Genomic DNA, 13,786 nt, shown 5'->3' with positions numbered 1-13,786 from the left:
CATCACGTATGTTCAGCCTTTAATAAAGTCAGAACTTTGTGTTTTATCCTGTTTTATATTGTGAATAAATCAATCCATATATAGCTAGGTCCAAAAAAGCCAAGTATTAATAATTGCTGATTATAACATAACTTTTAATGCAAAGAGTAAATTCGAAGTCCAAATATCAGCAAATATATTAGTTGGGGAAATTTGAATGTAGTTGAAAATAGGTACTAAAAATTATAGGAATGGAGAAGTAGATTATATCAACAATATGAGAAAGAACCTTATAATTGAACATTGATGGATGTAGCATGTCAAATGATTTGGTAAAGATTTCCAAATGAGGCAGATTATAGTGAGTTCCAAATTAGAAACAGAACGTACTGAGTGAGGAAAACCACTGATAAAAGAATTACTTCACTGTCTTCTGAAGCCATTCGGCTTGGAGGAACTATGGAATATTACCAGGTCCTTTTCTGCCAAGGGAATTATGAGGAATTTAAAAAGTCATTTCACCTCAGATTTGTGAAGTGGAAAGTACGTTAATACTAAATCAACAATTTAACTCAGTGCAATATGCTATAACATTTTTGGACATGTGTTTATTCTTATGACATCATGAAGAAAATTTTCCTTTCCTGATTGCATTTCTATATTATTTCTAAAAGCCTTTGTTAAGTTGAGGTGACTTTCTCTCTAAAACCTACCCAAAGAACCAAGGATTTACAAATTTAATTATCTCTCAGAATGTACTGTATGATTTTGAACTAAAAACATGTTAGGTTTTAAATTTCACCATAGGCTAGGAAAAAAGGAATAAAAAGTTCAAAGTGCTCCGCATTTGGAATCAGTAATTTTGTGTTCCAATGAGAAATGTTTAATTTCCAGTGCCAAAATGAGGTGAAGCCTTCCATTGATTCACTCTCTATCCAAAAGGTACCTATTACCTCTTCTCTGTGACCTAAGGCAGGTCTCTAGACTCATTTTCATTATTCAACTTGCAACCATTTCTTTACCGAGGATCATTTTTTCTATATTCAATATTCTTTCTCCCTCCAAAATATTCATTTTTTTTTCTACTTGCTATCTTTGTAATTCCACTTTTGTAAAACTGAGTTCAAAGCCCACATCACCAATGTGATCTGCCTTACCTGTCTGCTTTATGCCCTGGACCTCTTTATGCCCTGGACTCTTTCTATAGACAGCCCTTGACTCACATTCTTTTATCCAGTAACTGCCTCCTATTCTACACATGTGCTTTAAAGCTGCCTATCCTTCCATCTCTACAAGCATCCAAGTCATTCCTCTCCCATCATGTAGAAGATGATTACAGAAATACAATCGCCACCACTACAACTGCTAAAAAGGATGAAAGAGTGGAGGTCTTTCCTTTGTTCCCCACGATCAAGAACACTTATGTCAATGTCTCATATATGATTGAAAACTTTCTTACACAACGAGCTTAATGTTGCAGCTGTGTTGTTATTTTAATTCTATTATTATTCATATGACTAAGACATATGAGTTAATGATAATTAAGTTTTGCTATTTCTCTACAACATTGCCTTGGGTGTCATGATTTAAGACTATCATTTTGACAACATGACCATAAAATCATGAGTTATAAGTACTTCTTTTAAAAATTCCTATTTCCAAGATCCAAATTAATGATTTCTATATATGTGTATAGCATATGTGTATTTATACAGTATATGTCTATAAAAACTCTATGTATATATATTTAAATTATTGTAGGTATATAAATCACACATAATAAATAAAACTGACTTATTAAATAAGACATGCATAGTACAACAGCTAGCTTCATTTTTCAGCATCCAAATAAATCATCTATTTACTGACCACACACTATATGCAAAACACTACGTTGTGAATGTGCAGCTATGAATTACCTCCTCTTTTCTTGTCTCCCGTCCTTTCTGTACAAACCAGATAACTTTTGCTTGTAAAGATCGTGGAGTACATTCCAGCAAAGTACTGTTGTTCTCTATGCCATAAGCCAGATGCTCTTCAGTCTTATCCAAAGCATCCCCTACAACAGGAACATTAATGCCATCTTTGAGACTTAGATTTTACAGGTAAATAAATTTTTCAAACATTATTTAGATCCCTGCAGTAACATGATTAACTCATTACTTATTGCTCATTTCTGTAAACGGTAATTTAAAGGAATTATTTAGAAAGAATGGCACACCAAAGTTTAGGCACGAAACAAGCAAGCAGGCTATGGGGTGGGAAAGAAGTAGGTAACTGAGAGTCTGGTTCCAAAGGACGGGATAGGATAGTCAAAGCAGTAAGAAGCATCAGTGTTAAACGCATGGAAAGTCTCTTCCCTTTATTGAGGGAAGACAAAGGGAACACCAAAGCATAGGACAAAATTTGTGGTTACGAACAAAAGCAGAAACCAGAAATGCAGGCAAAATGCCACTACACAAACGTAAATGTGAATTATATCTTGACAACGGATTGCATTTATCTGGGTGTTGGGCTGCTGCAGTGAGAAGAGAATATGAGACTGAATCAGGGACTTTGTGAAATAGAGCTTGATTACAATCTGTATTTTGGACCGGAAAGGCTCTTACTGGACTTGAACTCAAATTTGCATACAGGCAAGTACACTTAGCTGCAGTAGGGCATAAAAGCAAGCAGGATTACTCTCTTAAAGAAAAAAAAAAAGAAGTCCTACTCAACTTCAGAACTGACCCCTAAACTTCCCTAAGATGAAGGTCCTACTTTTCTTTTGCCAGTATTCCCAGAGGCTTGAGTCCTCCACTGAATCCTGAGTCAGCCTGGGGTCCAGCAAAGTGACGCTGGAGCAGACTCTGGCTCTGTGTATAGCCACCGCTGGTTTCTTATTTATGGTGTCCCTTCTTATTACTACTTCCTAGTGAGCTTAGTGACACTAAATACAGCCTATTCAACAGTTACCACCATAATAGAAAGAGTCAGGAGAGAGTTAACAGAGAAGTTCTGTCTTAACTTCCTTACTTTTGCCTAAAGATGAAATTTCCTCAATTCCTTACCCATCAGATACCACCACTCTATCACCTTTCTTGAACCACCAACCCTAGCCCTTACCTTAGTCAACTTAGATTAAAGAGTAAAAGCTTTTTCACTTTATCTATCCCAAAGCTTAGTAGATGACTTTATAGAAGTAATACCAGTTGATAAAATCACCAGAAGCTACGTAACATGGTGAAGACAGTCCCCAGTATGAGATAAAGAGGTAAGTCATAAGAGTCACCCGTGGCATCAATCACCTAAAGTATGCAGCATTCTTGTTCTAGGGTTTCGTTGTTTTAATAATTAGTTTAATAATGAAGCTTGGTGGTAGTACATATAATTTATTTTCCTAATCAGATAAAAATTAGATGTCATTTTTTCCAAATTTTAACTACATGTCAGAGAAAAAGAATACTTATTATATTGTTCTAGTATACATGAATCACAAAGAAAAAAGGACTCTATTGAAGAAGTTTGCAGTTTATATTCAATGTATTCTCTGAGTAACCCAGAACAATTGATTTTCTATGGATTACCAACAAACTGTTGTCCAAAGCACTGCTGAGCTGCATTTCCATGTCGAACATCTTGTCTCCGGAAACGCCTGAAAGAAAGTAAATGCATTTAGATGTTCATATTTTCAATTTTCCAGGCTTTAAAATGCAGCCAATTGCATTAAATATACAAGTAGTATTCTGCTACTGAAAAAAAAAATGATCATTCATATGAAATAAGAATAAAATCCAAGTTTCATAGTTTTTCACATTTCCATTATATGTTCTTCAGTAGTTAAGATCTCTGTTACCCTGTTCTTTATTTACATAATGTTGAATTCTGGAAACTCAAACAACAATGGAATATATTTCTCTTTACTTTTTGTTAAAAATTTAGTTCAACAAGAAATCTTCTAGTTTGAGAATGTCTTGAGTGGTAAAGTATTTGGGCAGAGAAAGACAATGGGATTTGAAGTAAAGTATTTATTGAGTACAAAACAGTTATTTTGAGTATAAAACTCCCATATGTAATAAAGTGCAAATGAAAAAGGTGTTAAAATCCAAATAGTTTGTTCCATAGTCATCATAATCAATTAGTACAAATAGAATTTCTAAAAATAAGAGATAAACTAATAATATACTGTAGTGAGCTTACTTTTATTCAGATGTAACATTGAGGAAGTACATGCCTTTATTCAATGTGATAGTGTGTTCTTCATGTTTAGCAGGATGTTGTGCATCTAGTGGGACTCAAGAAATATTAGTATATTCCCCCTCAATCTGCCTAGTATAATTAGAGTCATTTCTAGTATTTTTTTATTTCATAGATTGTTTAGATATATAACTGAAAAAAAATACAATATTCTATATCTCTGGAGAAACTCCAGAATATATATACACACATGCACACATATATATGTATAACATTATATATATAAAATTCCAGAATATATGTAATATACATGTTTTGAATATATATAAAACATATGTATGTGCAATTCAAGAATATATATATGATATATACAATATAATGTTTTGAATATATATAAAAACATTAGCCGGGCATGGTGGCTCACGCCTGTAATCCCAGCACTTTGGGAGGCCAAGACGGGCGGATCACAAGGTCAGGAGTTCGAGGCCAGCCTGAGCAACATGGCGAAACCCCACCTCTACTAAAAATACAAAAATTAGCCAGGCGTGGTCGTGTGCATCTGTAATCCCAGCTATTCAGGAGACTGAGACAGGAGAATCGCCTGAAGCCGGGAGGTGAAGGTTGCAGTGAGCCAAGATTGTGCCACTGCACTCCAGCCTGGCAATGAAGCGAGACTCTATTTCAAAAAAAAAAAAAAATATATATATATATATATATATATATAGATAGATAGATATTTAAGTATATAATATAACATTATATATAAAGTGATTTAATATGTAAGCATTTTTTTGAGGAATTAAATAATGGGAATTATCATTAGTATTAATAGTATTGAAATTATAAAATCAAGAACTCTGGCATACTTAATTTAGCTTAGAGATTTAAATAGAAGTATTACATAAAGGTGGAAAATACCACTTGCCTCTCTAATTCATGGCATTTCTTCAAGACTGAGGGAAAAACAGAAGGCAAAGCAGAAGTTTTACCCTAGAGGGTGAGAGCATAGCTCCCAAAGTGACAATGAGATGCTTTAACCATATGCAATGATGAAATTTGGAAAAGTGAACCAGATTCAATTCCCAATACCACCACTAATGTTCTGTATGATCTTATGCATATTGCTTCCCTTTCCTGGCTCTTTGTGTCCTCCCGTGTAAAATAGAGGTGGCAAAATGACACCTAAAATTTACTTCAGTCTCTTTTTTTTTTCATTTTAGGGTGTCCTTACTGTCTCTAAATAACAATAATAGAATGCTATTTCAAGAGATCAAGTGCTTTCTCACACAGGAGTTCAGACCTTATTTAACAAATTAATATGTATTGAAAACTGGGGCAGATGAACATCTGCAATCAATTTTTGGGATTATGACCTGTATACAAAAGTACGTTTTAGTTTTAGTTTGTTTGCTTTTCTTAACGCAGAGATCGCTGATTAGAAAACCTTACCTAAAAACCTGAGATTTTACAAAGTTAATATTAGATCTGCCACATGTATCATTCTACTGAACTAGATTGAAAATAGAGCTTATGAGAAAACAACAAGCAAAAGTAGAAAGTTGCATGACTCTATATTGTTTTACACTAGCATGTACAACTATTATACAACTAATAGCAGATTTAGATGATAATTAAAATGCTGTTGTTAATCCCTCACTTTGTGGAGTATTGCTTCTATATTGAGAACCTGAAGCCTGATGAGCAATAATGAATAATGGATAGGAATAAAATCAATGAAATGAGAAATGGCTTACACTTTGCAGAGACGGTGTTGTATAAAGATTATTATACAAGTGATATGAGGATAAGGAAGCTACAATCAAATAATTCTAGATAAGCAAGGTCAAGAACTGAGTGCAAAAATCTTGCTGAAAGTTATTGGAAACATACATTTAAAAAGAAAGATACCACATTTTCCTGCAAAGTTTCAGTTCATTTTATACTATCCTAGTATAGTTGTCCTTTATTTCAGTATAGATATATACACACATACGTATATATATTACATATACATATATGAGTGTGTATATATGTAATATATACATATATACACACAAATATATGTGTATATTATATATGTGTATATATATATGGAAAAGTTTCAGAAAGGTTGAACTAAGTTGCTTTCATTCTCAACGTTGCGTATTATTCTTACATCTCTAGTCTCTTAGAAATTTTTAAAGAGAACACTGGAAATAGACAAAATACAAGAGCAAGGGGAAGAAAAAGATTCTAGCATTATAAACCCTAGTGTATTTTGGAAGATCATTTTAAACAAGTGGTCTGGATTGTGAATTAATGTTTTTCCCCTGTTGACTCATTTTCACTCTGCGAGCAGAGAAGTATTTATTTTAATGACCAGTTTTCAATTTCTGCTTCTATTCAGGTCTTAAGCAACAACGATCTGCTATAAAAGCAGGCTATTTTACCTTCATGTGTTGAAACTTATCCAAAAATTCTCCCCCAGGGGTGAATGATGGTTCAAAAGAATTTGACACCACTGAAAGATCTCCATTACATGTCACTGAACTGAACTAATTCATTTACGAGCACGGCTTCTGATTCCAGCATTTCATGCCTTCCTATCTACTATTTTTCTCATTCACTTGACTTTTTCTAAGTAACCCTTTTTGTCTCCCACATCTACTGTATTATCAAGCTTAGGACTGTACACTGTTAAAAGATGCACCATATAAAATAATTAACTATGGAAACTGCTCAATTAAAATTCATTATCACTACTGCATGCCTAACACAAAACCCTGTCATTCATAAGTATTTGGTGCAAGGCTTGTAAACATTTTTATTGTTGCTGATGACAATAAAATAATTAATACTGTTATTTGTGGTTAAATTCACGTACTACCCTCATATTCTTCTATTTCACTCCCGACCCATGGTACTGTGTGCTTGTTTTTAAGCATTCTATTTCTTTGTATAGAAAATTAATTCCCTTTAACTGGAATCTCCTTATATCTCTACCTTCAAGATTAAGCGCAAAAGTGAGATTATTTTGAGAATTAAATAAAGTATTATACGCATTGCTCTTAATCGAGTACCTCATCCATAGTAAGTGCAGAATAGCAAGCTACTACTATTATTATTTACAATTCCATTCTTCACTTTAGGTTCCAATTTCCTTTAGGCAAGAGGTTATGCTTGTTTCTTCATATCCCTTGCACATAGTACAGTAATTGGCTTAATAGGCGAATACACTCCACTCATAATTGATATTTTCAAATAATTACATGACTATATTCTTCAAGAATTGTTTTCAAACAACAACAAACACTTCTGCAAAATCAATTAATTTGCTCAATTCTTTAATACAATTGGTAAATATAGTTAAAATGTCCTCTTGAAGCATAATTTTACTATCTGCTTATTATATCATTTTAAAAAATACTCATTGGAGTATTAATTTAGCTCAAGTAAAATTAACAAAATTTTGAATTAGTGAAGTTTTAATGAGATTCTACTATATATTTGAACATATAAAACAAGAACTACACTAAATTGGGTTAAATTATATTCTGAAAAAGGTTTACAGAAAAGTAACTCAAAGTTAAATACTAAAAATAATTGAAATTAATACAAACTGTTTTTCAGTAGGAAAACTACCTATCCTTCTATTGCTTGCTTTATTTTGTCTTTGGTCATTTTATCGCAAGAAAGAAACTGCTTATTCTGTGAGAAATAATAATACTTTTTTCCTGAGGTATTTTCACAAAGAATGCACAACTCTATATGGCTTGACTGAAGAGATTTCCTTATTCTTCAAAAGACTTAACTGAACCTCAAGATCTCTGCTGAAAGAATCCTGGGATTTACCTTCTGTAGGAAATGGCAATGACCTCACAGAATTGTAGGCCTTGGAGTTTGGAGGTCTTTAAGTACCTTTCATTTGTGTTGAATTAAATCACACATTTCATTAATTATACAGGTCATGCATTTGCCTAGGAGTTAAAATATTCACTTTCAAAATGAAATAAATGAAGACCAGCTGGTAGAGAGGACATGGGGCAAATGCAGGATGTATTTTAGAAATTTCTTTATTTATTTTCCTTTTAAGTCTTTGAATCTCTCATGTGCGGTGGCTTGCCATTTCCACATTTTAAGTTTATCTGAACTCGTTTCATGTGTTGCAGCAGAAGTTTCAAAAGAGGGAAGAACTGACTCAAACCTGGGTGAAAAAATGGAAGGTCAACAGCATGTTCAGCTCCAGTCTCTGTACACAATAATTAATACAGATATTTTCTGGAAGACTTCAAGTTTTCAAAGTTTCTATTATGAACAAAATATAACTATGATGATTTATTTAAATAAAAAGAGCATGGTTATTTTTCATGGAATGTGTGGGGGAAAAAAAAGAGCAAAAAAAAAAAAAAAAAGCATTAGGGTTTTCCTAAGCAAGGGAAATAGTTCATCAGGTATCATATCTCACCTTTTCGCATGCATGCCAGTTGGGTAGTACCGGGAACAGGATATGCCATCCCAGGCACAGTAAGGGTCTCGAGCCAGGCAGCAGTCAGCACAAGCACTTCCATACATGTCACAGTGATGGAATCTGACTTGAGCCACGGCAGAAGCAGATCCAATATACAGCTGTTGCTACAGAAATCAGAAAGAGGTCACTAGCAGAAATGGACAACACTTTCACTGAACTATTACACCTAGTTTTCACATTTATACACAATCACCTCAGAAAAAATTCACTTAAATTTAATTCACTTAAATCAGCAGTTTCAGGAGTTTGAGACCAGCCTGCTCAACATGGCAAAACCCTGTCTCTACTAAAAATACAAAAAATTAGCTGGGCATGGTGGCAGGTGCCTGTAATCTCAGCTACTCTGGAGGTTGAGGCAGGAGAATTGCTTGAACCTAGGATGTGGAGGTGGAACCTGGAAGACAAGAGAGAAACTCCGTCTAAAAAAAAAAAAAAAATTATAGCAGTTGTTCAATATAGATAATAGAATATTTATACTTTCATTTCTCTAATATTTGAGAAACACTCATAGACATAAATGCAGGAGCACCAAAATTGCTAGACTGAACTTGACAAGAACTCAAGAAGCTGTGTTCATTATCTTGCATTATCCAACACTGTGGATCTTCCTTTAAAGATCTATAGACACTGCCCGGCTCAGTGGCTTATGTCTGTAATCCCAACACTTTGGGAGGCTAATTGCTTGAGCCCAGGAGTTTGAGACCAGTCTGGGCAACATGGCAAAACCCTGTCTCTACAAAAATTACAAAAATTACAAAAATTAGCTGGTAGTATGTGCCCATGGTCTCAGCTACTAAGGAGGCTGGCATGGAAGGATGACCTGAGCCTGGGGAGGTCGAGTCTACAGTGAGCTATAATTGCACCACTGAACTCCAGCCTAGTGACACAGTGAGACCTTATCTCAAAAACAGAAAACAAATCTATAGAAAGAATTAATAAGAGATTTGGAAAGCAAATAGTCTTTTAAATATTGACATATAACATTTAGAAGAGTGACATATATATGTCTCTATTTACAGAACAAGTAGCTGAACATTTAGTATCATATCTTTCCTTTTGCCTGAACATGGAGGATTATTTATAAATAAATTTGAGAAAATATATGCAACAACTGTTTCTAAAGAAGTTTACACCAAACTGATTTCAATGAAGTGGAAAGGAGGTGTGTTTCCTTGCACACTCTTGGGTTATCATTGTTACCATTGTTAATGAAAAACATCAGTGAAAAATAACCAGGGAATAAAGTGCTATCATGATTGTAGAAGTAAAACTACTCTCATCTTCCTTTTTATAGAGATGGAAAATGAAGGCATGTATTAAATGTAAATCATGATATACTTTTGTCACAATCAATCAATGGACATAAAGTTTCAATCGAACAAGATTAATAAGGTTTGAAGGTCTACAGTATAACACTGTACCTAGAGCCATTAAACATGTATTGTATACTTAATATTTTGTTAACAGGGTAGATCACATGTTAAAAGTTCTTACTACAATAAAATAAAGTAATACAAGAAAAATAAAACTGTAATAAGTCCATATTTAAGCACATGAACTAATGTTCTCATATCCTTTGACCTTAGCTTACATATAGAACACACACACCTACACACACACATACACACATAGACAACTTACTCGCTTTGAAGAAATCTCCATAGAAATAATAGGAACTGGATCCTGAAATTTTTAAAAAGGTTTCGTTTTTGAGAAAATAATATAAAAACATTTACCTTAATATGGTTGTAAATTCCTGAAATTACATTATTTATATAAGTGGTTCTGTGTTAAGTACTGTATAGCTTTCATTTTAGTAAATCAATAAGCAAATACAATTAAAATACAGCTTTAAAACTTTTTTCTAATGGGGTGGGCAGATATGCAGATGAGAAGAGCAGCAGGCAATCTAACCAGCTTACTGTTTGTCTCTGGAATACAGTTTTTGAATTTGCATTTGAATATTGCTGTGCTTTGGAAACTCAAGTATCTTTAAATAAAATAATAAAGTCAGAATGTTCTATTAAAGTAATTGAATCATTAAAATGGAACCACTATGTCTTTCAATAGGTGTTATTGCTAATAAACCAGGTGATCTTAAATATTTCAACCCAAACCTAAACAAAATATTTTTCTGTTGGAGTGATCATGGTGAATCACAATTAACCCAGGATTCTTTGAACAGGATGAATAACCTGATTTTCTTAGAACTGCACCAGAGGAAGGACAATTTATACCATAGCTTTGAGAACCAATATGTTGTTTTAGGATTGTTAAGTAAGGGTAGTGCATCCCCAAGGAACACAATAAACTCAGATCAGCTGTGCAAGTGGCAAACCACAGGGCAGGTGAAATCCACTCTGGGGATGATTACCCTTTGAAGAGCTGGTTGTTAAAAGGGAACATTTGATCCTCTATGTCAGTGTTTTCTTAATTTTTTTAAATTTTAAACTACAGAATCTTTATGCTTTCATACATTCATTCATGTATTCATCCAGGCAACAATGTTTCTTAAGAGTTTACATGAACAAAACACTGTGGTGAGTGAATATTAAACATATTTCATTTTATAACACGAAATGAAATCTTATGTAGAGTCCCAGAGTGTTAAATAAGCAAAAGCATAGCTGCTCTGGTTGATATAGGATGGTGGTTAGCTTTGGGTGTGGCTCTAGGGCATCCGTGTTCTAGTACAGCAAAGGCAAAATGTACTGCTTTTCATTTATAAAATCTTTCACATCTACCCATTATAAAAATATATAGCCAATCCTTGTTATTCACAGATTCTGTATTTGCAAATTAGCCTACTTACTAAAATTAATTGTAACCCCGATATCAAGACATCCTGTGTTCTTCACTCATGGACACATGCATGCTCAGAGCAGCAAAAAATTTGAGTCACAGGACATGCACATTCCCAGCTGAGATGAAACAAGCTGTCACTCTTGCCTTCTTGTTTCAACTTTCATGGTGTAAATAAGTATCTTTTTCATGGAGTATGTAGTGCCAAGGTTTTCACATCTCTGTGCTTTTTGTTGGTGTTTTGTTTTTTAAAATGGTCCCCAAACATAGTGCTGAAGTGCTGTTTAATATTTCTAAACTCAAAAAATCTGTGCTGTGCCTTAACGTTGAAAACTCTTTCCTTAGATAAGCTTCATTCAGGCATGGATTATAGTGCTGTTGGCTGTGAGTTCAATGTTAGTTCATCAGCAATATATATTAAATAAGGTGTCTTTAAACACAAACACACATAAAAGAAGGTTATGTATTGATCTGTTGATAATTATGTTACAATTAGAAATTTGCTGGAACATAACCCCTTATTTCCCATGGGAGCAGTGGTCAGTATTCACTAGTTCAGTGTTATAACAACTTTAAAGACCAAAACTGCTGCAAATGATGCGACTTGATATGTGTGTGTGTGTGTGTGTGTGTATAAGTGCATGTTTGTTTATATATACATGCACACATATATATGTGCATATACACACACATACACATATATATATACATACACATGCATCTATGTATGTTAGTGTATCTGAATATGTAATTGTTTTTTCATGTCTTTTTTTATCATTTTCTATTGTTTTTCTTTTTTAGTAAATTCTTTGTATAATTAATGCACTTAATAAAAAGCAGTATGCTTATCTTGCCACAGTGTTCACAATATGAAAATGTATTATTATTTTTTGTCAGTATTGATTGTACATTTCTAAAAAATGTGACTGTAATACTGGCTCTGAAAATTTATATGTAGTATAAATGTTATTTCTTTATAGTCACAGTTTATTCACTGAAATTCTTTCCATGCTAGGTAAATATTGATCTCTCAGTTGAAAAGTCTGTAACAATCAAATACATGCACTAGAATTCGAAATAATTCTTCACTTATATTAGCTGTGAATCCACAACACACCTGTTAGGAAAAAGAAAATGGACATAGTATCTTTCCTATTTATATCTCACTTGTAGTCGTAATGCATAAATTTGGTCTGTATTTTTTACTCTAAATACCTTGAATATCTGAAGTTCTTCTAGAATTACTTCTTCCATTGATTCCATTTCTTGGTTGTAAATTGTGATTACTTTCAGCACAATTCCATTATCTGTAAGAAAACAAAACAAGAAATAAACTAGAATCTATGTCACAGTCTGGTTTTCAAATAATTAGAAACCATGTAGCTGGCTAGGTGCGGTGGCTCATGCCTGTAATCACTGTGGGAGGCTGACACGGGTGTATCTCTTGAGGTCAGGAGTTCAAGACTAGCCTGGCCAACATGGCAAAACTCTGTCTCTACTAAAAAAAAAAAAAAAAAAAATTAGTCAGGCATGGTGGTGGGCGCCTATAATCCCAGCTACTCAGGAGGCTGAGGCAGGAGAATCGCTTGAACCTGGGAAGCGGAGGTTGCAGTGAGCAAGATCATGCCACTGCACTACAGCCTTGGAGACAGAGAAGCCTTCATCTAAAAAAAAAAAGTAGCGACTATAAATTCAGATAAGATTTGACATCCAGATGCATGAAACATTTTTATCACTGTCAGTTTAAAACAATATGACTACTTATAAACTCATATTTTTAATTAGCAAAATTAATTTTATATGCCTGACCAAAAAATAAGAGGAAATAACGATTTTTCCAAATAGTTTGATCCAAAAATCCAATCATAGATTCAAAACTCAAAATGTCTTTTGGAATTAATAAAACATAAGAGAGATGCCAAATTATTCTAGCTACTTTTTCTGTGATGCATGATGAAGAAATTTTTTTTACTGAAAGCTACATTCATGGTACAAAACTATACCTTAGGGAATATTCCAAGCAACACACTGTGAAACTCACCATGTATATAAAACATATACATACATGCAATCACACACAGTTTTGGCAAGAAAAAAATCCAAGTATACACCAATGAGAGAAGTGTTTGCACCAATCATTTAGTCTCCATAATTATCATTTGTTTTTAAAGTTTATATTTGTATTTTAAAATTCCATCTCATTTTTATCATTCCTGATATTCTGAACTTGTTCCTTCCTATAAACATTTTAACAAAACATTAATTTGCCGATAGAAATAATTTAGTATAATGCTAGAGATGATTTAGAAAAAAAAAATCACT

General features: G+C 33.5%; 1 protein-coding gene across 2 annotated transcripts in view; it reads right to left on the bottom strand.

The window, feature by feature from the left end:
• The window catches only part of SEMA3E (semaphorin 3E), a 291,033-nt gene that overhangs the window by 17,040 nt on the left and 260,207 nt on the right, over positions 1 to 13,786 (bottom strand). For both annotated transcript variants that reach the window (XM_028846126.2, XM_028846127.2), the window contains exons 12-16: positions 12,680 to 12,771; positions 10,304 to 10,345; positions 8,600 to 8,766; positions 3,546 to 3,613; positions 1,899 to 2,038 (exon numbers count right to left, since the gene is read on the bottom strand). In XM_028846126.2, coding sequence (XP_028701959.2) covers positions 1,899 to 2,038; positions 3,546 to 3,613; positions 8,600 to 8,766; positions 10,304 to 10,345; positions 12,680 to 12,771 — 509 coding nt within the window. The remainder of the gene's footprint in view (positions 1 to 1,898; positions 2,039 to 3,545; positions 3,614 to 8,599; positions 8,767 to 10,303; positions 10,346 to 12,679; positions 12,772 to 13,786) is intronic.

This window comes from Macaca mulatta, chromosome 3 (assembly GCF_049350105.2).
Source record: "Macaca mulatta isolate MMU2019108-1 chromosome 3, T2T-MMU8v2.0, whole genome shotgun sequence".
Classification (NCBI taxonomy): Eukaryota; Metazoa; Chordata; class Mammalia; order Primates; family Cercopithecidae; genus Macaca; species Macaca mulatta.
This window is presented reverse-complemented; position numbering and strand designations above follow the sequence as displayed.